This window comes from Miscanthus floridulus, chromosome 9 (assembly GCF_019320115.1).
Source record: "Miscanthus floridulus cultivar M001 chromosome 9, ASM1932011v1, whole genome shotgun sequence".
Taxonomy (NCBI): domain Eukaryota; kingdom Viridiplantae; phylum Streptophyta; class Magnoliopsida; order Poales; family Poaceae; genus Miscanthus; species Miscanthus floridulus.
In genome coordinates, this window is record NC_089588.1 from 86,005,007 (window position 1) to 86,019,804 (window position 14,798).

Below are 14,798 nucleotides of genomic sequence, written 5' to 3' on the forward strand. Positions count from 1 at the left end.
CAACCACCGTAAGGGCCTCGTCCAAGGTGCCTTTCGTCAGCTGGTGCGCACTCTGCTCTGCCCCTAGCTGCCTAGCAAGGGCCTTGCCCGAGGCCGTCGCTTCTTCAGCCCTGGACCTGAAGGCATCCCGATCACCGGCGACGTGGGTCAGCTCCTCCTCCAACTCCTTTACCCGCGCCGCCAAAGGGGCGACCTGCTCCTAGGCCGTGGCCGCCTCGACCTTCGCGTCGGCACAACGAAGACAAAGGTCCTCCACCTCCGTGCTCTGCGCCGTCAGAAGCTCGTTGGCACCCGCGAGCAGGCCCTTTTGCCGCTGGAGTTGGTCCCAGACGTCCCTCTCCCACCGGAGAAAGACCGACTTCCCAAGGGACCGAGTCTCGAGCTCCTGGGGAAGCAGAATAGGGGTCATTCACTACAACAAAACTCAGAAAAAGACAACATCGCACGAGAAAAGAAAGCACGAACCTAGGCGACTCCGGGCAGTTCGTCAGCCACCACGGACAGCGCCGTCCGTAGTGACCGCTAGGCTAGCTGGCGGTATTGCTCGAAGGTGTCCCAGCGCCCGCCCTCGGCTGCGTCCTCGAGGGCAAACAGAGGCTCCCCCTCAGGGTCGTCCTGGCTCTGCCATAGGACACGCGGGTGATCCCACCCATGAGGCTCGGGTCACACCTGCACGAGGGCCGAGCTTCCCTCGCCTAGGGTCGGGACCGGCTATTCCACGGCGCCGGTCTCCTCGACGTCGACCACCTCCCGCGCCCGGGATGTATCGTCGGAGGAGATCGGATGGACCTCCGCCTCCCGGGCGCTCTCCCGCAACGACGGTGGGCCTTGAACCAAGGGTGCCACCAAGGCCTCCGCCGCCTTCATCTCCACCTCCTGGGCGGACGGCCTCGCCACCATCACGTCGGCCTCGGTGGTCTCGGGGGCTCTGGCCTCCGCCATCGTGGCCTCGATGGTCGCGGAAGCGCCGACCCCCGCCGCTGTGGCCTCGGTGGTCTTGGGCGCCCCGGCCTCCGTCGCCTCAGCCTCAGAGACCCCGGGGGCCTCAACCTCGGTGGCCTCGGCAACTAAGGGCACCTCGGCCCCATCCGACTCACGAGCCTCACCCTCACGGCGCGGAGGCGCTCCCTCCCCCATCTGTGTCAGGATCGCCTCGGCAGCCCCTCCTTGGGTGGCCAGCTCCTTCGGGCCGGCCCTCATCGACGCCGCGCCGCGTTGTATGGCGGCTTGCGCCTCCGCCACCCTGTGGGCTGTGGAGCCAGGGCTCGCCTTGTGCGCCTTGAGGGGCGCCAAGGAAAGCACCTCCACAGGTGGCTTCCGACTAAGGACAAATCACCTGCAGAGTCAGCACGAGATCAAAGAACGAACGGGAAAACACTATGGCTCTACCAAAAATACGCTTACCCCGAGCGAGGCTGCAACCGCTTCGGCACTGCAAACCACGTCTGCAAAGGCGGTGCCGGCGGCAGGGGCGTAGCCTCTGCGTCCGCTGGCGCCGGCCGGTCCCCGATGGGCCCCGGCGCCCCCTCGGTCCTCCGCGGGGGTGGTTGCATCGCACCCGCCGCCACCTGCTCCACTACTGCCGTCGAGCCCACCGGGCTAACGGCACGCTTTCCTAGCGCCCGCGCCTCGGGCGTGTCGGCCTCGGCCCCAGGGCGGGCGACCGCCGACCCCGGGACAGCTCCTCCCCCTCCCCCCGGTAACGCCAGGCTACTTGCCGACGCCCTAGGCACCGTCTCCCCAATGTCAGGGAGATGGTCCAGGGGACCCCGCCCCACCTCGCCCTCGTCATCTCCGTCCGAGGCATCCGTCGATAGCGACGGCGAAGGGGACTCCTCCAACGGGAGACTGTCCTTCCTTTCCTGCTGGCGGCGCTCATCTAATTTCTCCCGCGCAAGGATCTGCTTCGTGCGCCTCGCCGCCTTAGTGTCCTTTCTTTTTTTCTGTGCCTCGGCGTGCGCCCGGTTGATCGCCCGCCGCCTCGCGTCCTTAGGAACTGGCGGTGGGGAAGCTCGCACGTCCCTCATCCCCTGCGGGAACGGCGAACGCGGGTAAGGAAACGAGAAATAACAAGAGACGGAGAAGGCTTGGGGGCTGCAGCGATGCGTGACTTACCAGCGAGAGAAACCCCCATGACGGACGCATCACGAGGGTGGCTAGACCACCGATCCTCAACTTCGCATCCACCGTCTCCCTCACCCGGCGAAGAATTTCCTCGTCAGAGAGGGCAGAGGCAGACATCCGGATGCCCGCAATCGGCTCGTCCGGCCTCATCTCGAATAGGCGCCACCGCCGGGCCATCAGTGGTTGCACCCTTCGACGGTGGAAGGCAGCCATGACCATAGCCACGGTAAGGCAGCGGTCCCTCAGCCTCTGCATCCCTTCCAGCAGCGGCTACAGCTTGGGCTGATCCTCCCTTGGGACGCCATATTTCCACCTCTCTGGACAGCTCCCCACAATCCGCCCAGTGTAGGGGGGGAGTCCGCCGTCGTCGTTGCGGAGGTAGAACCAGCTCGTATACCATCGACGATTGGATGACGCAAGCTGGGCCAGGATGTAGAGGTGCTGGCGGTCCTGGCGCACTTGGAGAGTGCAGCCGCCAGCCCTCACCGCCTTCCTCGTGCCCAACGTGCCCGTCGGCTTGGTGGAATGCCCCACCCGGAAGAGATGGAGCCACAACTCCCAATGGGGAGCAATCCCCAAATACCCCTCGCAGACAGCGATGAAGATAGCCGCCTGTGTGATAGAATTGGGGTTGAAATTGTGGAGCTCCACGCCATAGTAATGCGAGAGCGCCTGCATGAACCGGTCCGCCAGGACACCGAGGCCGCGCTTGTGAAAGGACACGAAGCTCACGATGTAATCGTCGCGAGGCCTCGGCTCTGGCTCGCCCGACGGAGCGATCCACTCCGGCCTGTTGGGGTCGGTCACCGGACAAAGGAGTCCGCCGTCGATGAGCGACTGAATCACCTCCACGGTGACATCGGATGGATCCCAAGGGTCTGCCTCGATGACAACAATGTCGTCGGCCATGAGTGCGGTGGAGGGTTCGAATATGGCGGTGAGTCTCTCTCTCTCTCTCTGTCCCTCCCTCTTTCTCTCTACCTCGCCCTTCTCCCTTCTTCTCCCCGGTGCTCGCTGCTCTAGCGATGGCTCAATGAGGGCAGAGCTAATGTGGGCAAGGTAACGAGAGAAGGGGCGAGGCTCGTCGTGTATTTATGCAAGGTGAAGGTGAAACGGACGGGCGACGAAATCAGGGAAGTTTCCCCCAGATCCGGCACAGTTAACCTAATCCGATTTTGCTGCCCACGTGCCCACCTTTCCCTCATTAATCGCGGGAACAGTTACGTTCCATCCACTGATGCCACGTCGCGTCCGACCGCTGCTGCGGCAGGCGTCATTTCGCCTCCTTGAGAAAATCGCCTCAAAAGGCATGCCGGTCGTTGTCGAGCCAATAGGGGAGATATCCCCCCCACCCTATTCCTTTCAGACGAAGGAACGAGACGCCGAGCCCATTACGGTCCAGGGGTTCAAAGGCTGGGCCCCGAGGGGTTTCGACAGCCGCCTTAGGGCAATAGAGTTAGGGACGACCGTGGGCGAGCCCATACGAGGCCGAGACCCAAGCAAGCGAAATGCTTGGGACGCCCAAAGTCGTGTCTGAGACCGGCAGGGAGGTCTCCGAATGGGATCCCACTGTAGGGAGGCACCGAGCCACCGGGGCCCAGCGAACGGCCTCGGCACCCACTAGAGAAACCCTCTAGTACTCTTGGAGTGCGTCTCTGGACCACTAGCCGACCCCTAGCGAACGGGGTATGGGCCTCCACTTGGATTACCCGATAACATCTCACCAGAAGTGCCACCGCTCGAGCCCACCGAGGGTAGCCTGGCACATTCCACCCCTCCTTCCGAGCGAAAAGGAAGCTCGAGGGTCGTACAAAAAGTCAGGGGAACCCCTGACGGCCTTCTTGCTCCGTGCAGAGGCTATGGGGCTTTTCTTGCAACCTTGCCGAGACCCAGCGACCCCAGCTCGCACTCGAGGGGGCTCGGCAAAACAAACCCTCCTTCCGAGCGAAAAGGAAGCGCAAGGGTCATACAAAAAGTCAGGGGAGCTCCTGACGGCCCTCTCGCTCCATGCAGAGGCTAGGGAGCTCTTCCTGCAGATATGCCAAGACCCCGCGACCCAGGCTCGCACCCAAGGGGGCCTCGGCAAACAAACCCTCACGCGCGAGGGGCGTACAAAAAAGCCAGGGGAACTCCTGACGGCCCTCTCGCTCCATGCGGAGGCTAGGGTGTTCTTCCTACAACCTTGCCGAGACCCAGCGACCTAGGCTCGCACCCGAATGGGCTCGGCAAACAACCCCTCCGTCCGAACGAAAAGGATGTGTGAGGGTCAAACAAAAAAGTCAAGAGGACCCCTGACCGCCCTCTCGCTCCGTGCGGAGGCTCAGGGGCTCCTCCTGCACCCAAGACAAGGACAAACGACCAAAGCCCGCGCAGGAAGTTTCGATAAAAACGCGATAAAGGGCATCGAGCCCATTATGGTCTAGGGGTTCGAAGGCTGGGCCCCCTAGGGTTTCGACAGCCGCCCCAGGGCAACAGAGTCAAGGACGACTGTGGGCGAGCCCACGTATGGCCAAGGCCCGAGCGAACGATCGCTCGGGACGTCCTAAGTCGTGTCCGAGACCGGCAGGGAGGTCTCCGAATGGGATCCCATCGTAGGGAGGCACCGAGCCACCGGGGCCCAGCGAACGGCCCCGGCACACACTAGAGAAACCCTCTGGTACTCTTGGAGTGCGTCTCTGGACCGCTAGCCGACCCCTAGCGAACAGGGCTCGGGCCTCCACTCGGACTACCCGATAACAGCTCACCGGAAATGTCACCGCTCGCGCCCACCGAGGGTAGCCTAGCATATTCCACCCCTCCTTCCGAGCGAAAAGGAAGCGCGAGGGTCATACAAAAAGTCAGGGGAACTCTCGATCGCCCTCTCGCTCCGTGCAAAGGCTTGGGGGCTCTTCCTGCGACCTTGCCTAAACCCCGCGACCCGAACTCACACTTGTGGGCTCAGCAAATGCAATAAAATCTCTCGCTCAAAGTGAGGAAAAAGACCCTGGGGGAATGAATCCGCTCCCCCAGGGCCTCGGGGGCTACACCCGGCGGGTGCGCTCGCGCACACCCACCGAGGCCTCGAAGCACAAAACACCGTTCTGCCAGGAGCTACTGCAAGTCGAGCCTCGTCAAAACCTCAAGAAGAGCGCTCACTCTCTCCTTAAGGCTCGGGGGCTACTGTCCGGTACCATAAAACGGGGTACCCCTAGCGTATATCGAAAGAGCCACCTCAACCCCATAAAAAACAAAGCCAGAAGGTAAGCCATTGGTTAAACACCGGCCCCGTCCGAGATCACCGGCTCTCCGCCTCGCCTTTGGCCTCGCACAGGAGGTCTCGATGGCCGGACGAATCTCCGCCTCGGCAGGGAACCCCTTCTCCATCTCGCCCGAGGCCCTACGCGTACAGCCTCGAACGAGACAGCGATTCTCCGTATCGCTCGAGGCTGGCTCGGCAATAACCCGTCGCTCCCGCCTCGACCAGTCCTCCCAACAGCGTGTCGCGTCCTATTAATGCGTCAACCACTCCCACAATCTCAGCCGGACGACGGCTAGACACCGCAGAGTGGCCGACAGGACGGGAGGTCACGTCAGCGCCATACCGTCCAGAGCAGGACGGGGTAGGGGTTACCGGCCACTGTGCGCTAGCGCTGTGCCCACGATCAGCGCCTGAACTACACTGTGCCACCTAATCCCTACCCCAGGAACAAACGCGGCATGGGGAGTCAAGTCCGGGATTCACGTCTGCCGAGCCTCCCATGACGGCTCGGCCTCCAAGCCTCGGCAATCTACCGTGGGGTCTCGGCATCCGCGGGATTCACGTCTGCCGAGCCTTCCGCGATGGCTCGGCCTCGGCACCAATTAGACCTCGGCGCGCCACCAAGTCAAAACTCCGCAGGGTTCGACATGTCTCCTACAGCGGAGGCCATGCTGACTAGACGTCAACAGGGATTCCCACGACCTCAACAGCCTCAGGCATGGCCGGCATGACGCACCAACGATTAAGTACCAATTGCCATTCCCGACACTGTGCTGCTATAGGAATAGGCCACAGTACTAGATCTTCCTTCCTCGCTAAGGCTCCACATGTAGTTCTCTCATGTACTCCTGGCTCCCTCCTTGCGGCTATAAAAGGAAGCAGCCAGGGCCGTTTCTGGGGGGATCGGACACTTACGATTAGGCGTAGGCCCACACGACGAACTCGCGCATAACGCCTAGAGGAACACGCGAGCTTTCCTACGGCTTGAGATCAACATCTCAAGCAATCCACGCCGCACCACGAAGAGACTTGGGGCTAGCTCTCTCTCTCGCCCTGCTTGTAACCCCCTACTACGAGCATTTCGGTGCAAGAAATACAAGATCGATCTCTTGAACTGGACGTAGGGTACCCATTACCCGAACCAGTATAAACTTTGTGTCTCTTTGCATCACCATCCGGAATTGTGTACACGCAGTACAAATTTACTAGTTGGTTGAGGACCCGCCGGTCCGAAACACCGACACTATCCATTATATCAAATACAACAGTGTAAAAAGAGCCTATATTCACTGAGAGGACCTAGAAATTACGAGATTAATAAGGAAAAAATTAAACCAAAGAATAGATCAGGTTAATCCAGAAAAGAAAAGAATACACTATATTATGAAAACAGAAAAAAAAAATCTACACTGTTGGATTTTATGATTATCCATTGACTTAGAATAAACCAAAAAAATACATATCTAATATAATAAATTGTTCACATTCTCTCTATTTCTAGACTTTATTCATTGTAAGAAAAAAACATATTCAATCGACAAAGGAGTCCTTTTCCTACGATGTCTAATCAGATGATTATTAAGGGTTTTTTTTTGTCGTGCAAATAAATTTCCACATGCGTATGCTACTTTATTTTTCTGTTCACTTGGAATGTAGATATGAGCATTACGTACAACTCTTCCTTTTTATTTTATGGTCCAACAAATATTATTTTCCTTCCAATTTAAATAGATACTATATTAATATAACAATGTTAGAAGAAGCCTTCACATTCGCCATGGAAGTCTAGAAATTACGAGATTAATTGTGAAAAAGAAAAGAGTATCCGTTGTTGGATATTATGATGATCTAACGGCCCAAATCAAACCAAAGAATATACTAGATTAATCCAAAAAAGAAAAGAATCTACACCGTTAGATTTGATGATGATCAAATGACTTAAATTAAATGGTTTTTTTGGATTCATACCATTATATTTTTTGAGAAACACCATTACTGTTTATCTATTTTGAAGCGTACCATTACAATTCTTCGTTTCCCACGAGAATGTCACAGAATACGTATACAGATGACTTGGGCCTAGCTGCAGGCGTATACACCGACCTGACACGGCCACCTCTGCATGCCACATCTCTGCACAAATGCCACAGTCTTCTTCTCGGCAACACACACCGTTTCTCTGGCCGGCGACGCACGCCGATACTTCGGCTCCGCCTCACCAAGGCAACTCCAGTGCTCCGCACCTCCATAGGCCGACACATGGCGTGGAGCTTCATCACATCGTAGCCGCTGGCGAACGCCACCGCCACCAGCACGCCATAGTCGTACCAAGGCAGGGATCGACGAACGGACCATTGCCTTGGTGCCTTGTGCTGCCACAGGCACACTCGCAGACTAATACACGGCCCGGTGCCTTAGCGCCCCACCGCCGTTGATCGCTATCTCGTGCCGGCTGCCACCAGCACGAACGAATCCTATGACGAGGCTTTGGGATCTCTGCCATGCCACCGATGGCGTGCTCCACCACAACCATACGTGGTGCGCCATCGTTGGGGCTATTGGAGCCCGTGTCTCTGACCTTCAACGTCGACATCTTCAACTTGCTCTCCACTCTCTAACCTAGGCTCTTAATACCAATTGTTAGAACAGAAGATCGACGGACGATCACGAGAACATGAACAATAGACATAGACTTGCCGGCGACGAATGCCGCAGCGACGAACGCCTGTATCTTGGCTTCTATTATTCAAACACACGACTCGGCTTAGGTTGAGCTGACACATCATATTAGCTAATACACGACCTTAGCTCATGCAAGAGCCACGAACTCTCCTGTGCACGATCCGCATGAACCGCTCAGCCCTCTCCTGTGCTCGCTCCTCCACTGCATGCCTTCAATGCTAGCTGCTGGCTCCTAAAGACTCGGCCACCACCTTGAGTCCTTAACTCAGCTAACAAACTAAAAATAGAATGCATGCACACACACACGCTAACTAACCAACTGACTTGAACACAGTCAAAGTCATGATTATCCTAACACTAGCCAGATGCAGGCCGCATCAGTTCGTGTCCTTCATTATCACGATGGCACATCCTTTGTTGATGCAGCCAATAGCGGTGCTACCATCCGATTCTCAATAGCTACAACGTGTCCTTCAGTGCTGCCAGGCCTGCGAGCTCTGCCCGGAGGCCCCGGACTACCGTGAGCTCAAAGCTCAGGGCTTCAACATGGCCATCGGTACGTTCATATCAGCCTTGCTCATCAGTTTATGCTGGATGGAACGGCAACAGGGCAACCACCCCTGCCCTCAAGTCCCAAGTCAACCAGGGGATGTTGCATTACTGAAGCATCACACGGCTGATTCTCCATTTGTGCGGCCATAAGTTCATCAAATGGTCATCTAAACTCTTAACAAAAAATTCCTGTGGCAACGTGCGGAGAATTCAACTAGTATAACAAGCACTGCTGCAGAAACGATTTTTAGGGGCGGCTCGTAACCCTTTGTAGGGGCGGTTTAGCCAGCCGCCCCTACCCAACCGTCTCTACAAATCATGTATTTGTAGGGGCGGTTCCAAGGCCGCCCCTACAAATCGATTTGTAGGGGCGGCTCGTGTGACCAGCCGCCCCTACAAATCGATTTGTAGAGGGCGGTTCAATCTAGAACCGCCCCTACAGTACGTTTTTCCGCAAAAAAATTCAAATTTATAATTCAAATTCGACCAGAACACTGTTTGTTTCCACGTATTCCATCTAGCGTTCGTGTTGCCGAACGCCCCACGACCAGCGTTCCGAACCGCGTTCGCGTTGCCAAACGCCCCGCGACCAGCGTTCCGAACCCCTTAGACTACAAGCACAAGAGTATTATATAAACTACAATTACAAGTCCAATTCACAAGAATATATACAATCCATCATTAAATATACAAATTCCATAAACATTGTTATCAACGTCCTAGAGCTAGCCTTTCAGTCTCACGAAGGTGTTGGTACTGAGGAGTTCTACCTAAGTCAGACTCTCGGTCATGGTAGTCGCCTTTGACGTGTACAATCTGGTCCAACAAATACCTGTTTGTAGGGGGCGGCTCATATTACTAGCCGCCCCTACAAATTGATTTATAGGGGCGGCTATAGTACCAGCCGCCCCTACAAATCTATTTGTAGGGGCGGCTGTAGTACCAGCCGCCCCTATAAACCGCCCCTACAGTACGTTTTTCCGCAAAAAAAATCAAATTTTCAATTCAAAATCGCGTTACCGAACGTCCCGCGACCAACGTTCCGAACCGCGTTTGCATTGCCGAACGCCCCGCGACAAACAGGTATTTGTAGGGGCGACTACAAGCACAAGAGTATTATATAAACTACAATTACAAGTCCAATTCACAAGAATATATACAATCCATCATTAAATATACAAATTCCATACACATTGTTATCAACGTCCTAGAGCTAGCCTTTCAGTCTCATGAAGGTGTTGCTACTGAGGATTTGTACCTAAGTCAGACTCTCGGTCATGGTAGGCGCCTTTGACGTGTACAATCTGGTCCAATATGAAGTTCCAAAGGTCAACAACGAGCTCTAAGAGTTGGTCATCCTTGTATGGGTCTCTTTTCATTCCTTTCTCTTCTTTCCACTACAAAAGAACAAGTTTCGGTTTAGTATTTCATACCATGTACGAAGTTTTTATACTACGGGTGAAGAGGTTCAAACTTACCCTTAAGGGGTGTCTCCTGTAGGCACCGGTGCTACTCATCATAGAACATATATAGTATCCACAATGTACACTCCCATGCTTCTGCTTGGGACACTGTGTGTTTTGCATATCAAAATGTTAAGTAATACTTTTGATAGCCATGTAATAGAGTACTGAAGCAGTAAGTTACACTTACCGCACATAGTGTTTTTATAGCTAGCTTTTCCTTCCTTGCTGGATCATGCCTTCCTCGATGATTAGTGACATAGAACCTAAATGTCTATTCGAATTATTTTAGCAAATACAACTTGTTAGTATCCAAAAGTGGACGTTACAAGTATGTATATAAACATATAAGCTAATGAGGATTGTCGATATGTATACGTCTTGAGAATCGATATGAAGTCTTTGTATGTCACCAGGTCCCTATCTATTGAATCAAAGACTCATGACATGCTCCTCCCGACATCGACGGCTATACAAATCCAGTGGTTGCTGCATGGATTTAATCATAAAACTAGATAAGTTCTTTTGCATCGAATAAAATATATCAAACAAAACTTTAAGTATAGAGTTGAACTTACTCGAAGTTGTATGATAGCCATATAGTAGAGTGTTGTTCGAGAGTTTTGAAAGCCAGAGCAATGTATGCCACAACCTTAAGGGACTCTTCCCTTAGTTTCATCGTACGGATGTGCTCTTTCTCCTGAAGAGTCTTTGCAGCAGCTAGCTCTTTGGCATCTAGTTTCCACTGTTTAGGGTAATTAAAATTTGTTTGGGCTATAGGTTGAAGGTCTATATACCCGGCTTTCACACTTGGCATTTGTTTGACAATGTGCACTTACATTCTACAAATCACGGCGTGGGTTAGTTACAACAAAATTCAAAGATTACATTCATATCATATCGGGAGGACAAGGACTTACAGGCACCACGTGCGAATTAGATTCATCTCCATTGCTCCCAGGTGAAAGCATGTCTGCATGTCATTGAAGTCCAAGACAATTTTCCTAGCTGGGCTTCCAAATGTGCCAGTGGGGAAGCATGCTTGTATGAGGTCTATGCTTGTTGGGAGAACACTCAAGTACCAATCATGGAACCTTCTCATTCCAAGTGGTAGGCGCTAGATGTCCCGGTTTGGTAGGAAGGGCTTGCCTCTTTCATATGTTTTCGGGCAATCCTTTGACCATTTGATGGCATCAACATCTAGATACTGCTTTGCAATTTGGTGGAGTTTGCTAGTGACGGCCTCCTCAGAACCCCGTGATGGGACTTTTTTAACTTGGTTCTCAGGCTTGAACTGGTCATGGGAATACCACTTGGACACCGACGAATCATCTTTCATTGGAACATAAACTGGCCTTATGGTGATTGGATGCTTCTTTCGAAGTTCCCATTCAGGCACGTCCTCATCTTCTTGTGCATCACCTTCTTCATGAGGCACTCGTTGTTCATGTATCGGCTGTGCTTGTTGAGAAGACTATGGCATCTCATCATGCACTTGCTCGGTACAAGCTGGAGAAGGTTGTGGCATCTCATCAGGCACATGCTCGCTAGGAGGCGGGGAAGAATGTGGCATCTCAGGAATGTGGTGGTCATGACATGGTGAAAATATCTCCCTGACCTCAACAACTCGCTCCAAATTTGGGAGAGGGGGAGGCGGCGAACAAGCAGTCAATATAATGTCTCGTTTGTGCCAGAGGATGAACTACCCCATAACATCTCCGAGTAACACCAGCCCCTCGGGAGTCGCATAGTCTATCCTCCACTGCATGAACTCGGGCTTCACGGTATGCACCTCGACCCTAGTGTAGTCCGGCGGTATCTTATTATTGTGGTGTAAGCCACCAGGAGGATGTGCCACACCTGTTGCCACCTCCATCACAGTGTTTTGCCAGCCGCTGAGAAACACCAAGGTGCAACTAGTTGGTTCCCGTATGCGATCGATGGGGGTTGTGGCTGCAGTGGAACCTTGGCTGCTAGGAACTTTCGGAGGGCTGCCAACTAATGCCAGTTCTCCCGGCGGCGTCACTAATATCCGTGGCTCCGTAGAAAGTCCTTGCTCCTCCAGCGCCTTTGCAACTAGAGCCTTCACTTGGAGCTCAAGATTAGTCTCCCGGTCTCTGCCATGTTTCTTGTATATATGCATGTCCTCTTCGAATCCTTGCTTCTAGGTCGTCCTTTTCCCTAGCCCCCTGGTGCGGCCTGTGTGCTCCTTGTTTCCCAAGCCAAGGCTAAGCTCGTCCCTCTCTCTGGAAGGATTGAATGAGCCCTTCTCCTTGTCTTCAGCATATTTCAGTATCCTTGATACTGCCTCTTGGGTCTCCGGCTTATCAAACTTAAGATTACCACCAGATGATTCTGTACTCCTCGCATATATCCAATTCCTTGAGCGTACCTTCAAATTTGTCACATCGATATTCCCAGCAGCTGCGGCCTCTTCATCCATCTTCATAAACTCCTCTTCCTTGGCATAGTAGCCACCGGGGCCTAGATGATGGTGGTGTTTGTTCCTCTTCACTAGCTCGGTGTTACGGGCATTGGGCTCCAATGCCTCTGGTGAAGTCTTTTGAGCCATGAGATCCTCCCATTGACTAGGAGTTATTTTGCCGAACTCGTTGAAGGGAGTTAACCCCTTTTGGATATACTTCGTGTTGAGCTCCGACCTCCAACGTCGGAATGACTCTCCCATCATCATGAAAGCATTTTTTTACCAGTTCGTGCTTACCCTCCGGAAATCTAAAATTGAGCTTCAACTGCCTATCCCATAGTGCATTCTTTGTGTTCTCTGGTACCTCTTTCGAGTTAAGGATTGTTGGGTTCAATTTATCTCTTACTAGGGCCCCGATCGTATTACGGAATCGTCCTCTTAATTCCTTCGGCTCAAGGATCTCCCCTGCTGGCCTGACCTCCATTATCACATAGCATGCCTTATCTGGATATAGATTTCCTTTTCTATCCCCTCATTTCCTCTTAGGCTTGGTAGTCATGGTTGTGTCTTGAGGTTGTGGAGCAGAGGCATCGTGATTCGTCTCTGTGGCTGTTGCCTCTGCTCTTCTTTCCTCTACTCTGTCTTGTCTAGTGAGATGTCGCGAACATTGACGTCGTCTTTTCCGAGTTTTAGGAGGGACCTGTATATACGACAGTTCAAAGTGTTAGCAGAGGTAACACAGCCAACACTTTAGCAAAATTTACAAGCTAAGGCTTTTTTCCTACCTCCTCGTTCAGGTCAAAATCCTTGTCCAAATCTTCCTCCGTTGGCTCCTTCTGGCTTCACATGGGAAAGGATCCTCGAGACTTACATATTCCTCTTATGAGTCCTCATCATCATCATCATCAACTTCTTTGCCTTCAGCAGCCTCTCCTGCTCTTCCTTCTGCTCCCCCTTCCTCCTCGTCACACTGCTCCTGAGTAAGCATCACTTCTAGATCCTTTTCTACCTCGTTATTGAACTATTCCTAAGTAAGCTGATCCCTAGTGCTTGCTCCTCATCATGCTCGGGGCATCGGGCTACACTATCTGGTGTCCGCGACATTATTTTGCGCTTTGTTCTAATAGATGCAAGAAAGTGTGCTTTAGGTACGCGAGAAGGTATAAGAAATCAAAAAGGTCTATAAACCAAAGTAGTCCTATAAAACAACAATATATCAAAAAAACAAGAAGTAGCAGTAGTAGAGGCCTCAGAAACATGTCAATCATCATCTGATCTTGAACTTGGAGCATCAAGGCATCATAACAGAGAAGAGAGGAGAAGGTAATGTAGGGGTGGCTGCTAATGATGCCAAGTTCCTCACAAGTTCTTGATCATCAGCTCATATTCCATATAATGTATGGACTTAGACAATTTCACCATCGGCTAAACAAAAGAGAGGAGAGGAGAGGGGAGATTTGGCAAAAAAAAAAAGCAACAGCTGCTTAACAAACATAGAGAGGAAAAGGTGTAAAAAAAGCAGCAGATGCTTCCCAAACATAGAGGATAGGAGTTGACTGCTGCCACATGGTTGGAAGACCCCTACAGATCAAAATTTGGTAACTTAGATGTGGTAAATAATGGATTAGAGTAGAAGAGGAGTAATGGTAGAGGAGTAGAGTAGAGGAGGAGTAGAGAAGTGTAGCAGCTAGTAGTTAAGAGCAGCAGCCACTTAGTAGTATAGGGAAGTGAGTAGAGTAGCAGCCAGCAGCTAGGGAAGAGAGTAGAGTAGCAGCCAGCTAGTAGTAGTAGGAGTAGATAGTAGTAGAAAGTAGAGTAGTAGTAGTTCAGTAGCAAGTAGAGTAGTAGTAGTTCAGTAGCAAGTAGAGTAGTAGTAGTTCAGTAGAGTAGAGTTAGAAGACCACAAAAGAGGTAGAGACATAGTAAGAGTCAAAAAATGAGAGAGAAGAGTAAAAAAATCAGTAAGCAACAGCAGTAGTTAAGTAGAGTCAACAGAGTGAGGTAGAGACATAGCAGCAACATTAGTTAAGTAGAGTCAAAAAATTTAGTAAGTAGTGGGCAAGCAAGCACAGCAAGCAGCCACCACCTCAGGCATTTTAAATTTGCAGAGAGTAGAAAAATGATAGAAGAGCAGCAGGAACAGCACTTAGTAGTACATAGTAGAGAGAAGAGTAATAGTAGTAGGACTAGCTAGTAGTAGTTCACAAGCTGCATAAGCCCACAATAGGAGAGGAGAGCATCATAGGCAACAGTAGTATTTGCTCAATTCAAAATATTTGAGACAGAGAGTGCTAACATGTGCTCAATTCAGTAG

General features: G+C 52.3%; 1 protein-coding gene across 1 annotated transcript; it reads right to left on the minus strand.

Annotated features, from left to right (window-relative positions):
* Nucleotides 1-711: 711 nt before the first annotated feature.
* Nucleotides 712-2,379, minus strand: LOC136480219 (uncharacterized). The gene is made up of 3 exons (XM_066477829.1): nt 2,116-2,379; nt 1,405-2,030; nt 712-1,321 (listed from the first exon to the last, which is right to left on the minus strand). Exons 1-3 carry the CDS (start codon nt 2,377-2,379, stop codon nt 712-714), a joined length of 1,500 nt encoding a protein of 499 aa, XP_066333926.1.
* Nucleotides 2,380-14,798: the final 12,419 nt, after the last annotated feature.

Excerpts from the sequence above, each read along its gene's own strand:
- LOC136480219 (XM_066477829.1), bottom strand. The coding sequence starts at position 2,379 with ATGCAGAGGCTGAGGGACCGCTGCCTTACCGTGGCTATGGTCATGGCT. Across the intron at positions 2,031-2,115 it reads CATGGGGGTTTCTCTCGCTG|GGGATGAGGGACGTGCGAGC; the intron begins GTAAGTCACGCA and ends CCGTTCCCGCAG. Across the intron at positions 1,322-1,404 it reads CGGTTGCAGCCTCGCTCGGG|TCGGAAGCCACCTGTGGAGG; the intron begins GTAAGCGTATTT and ends ATTTGTCCTTAG.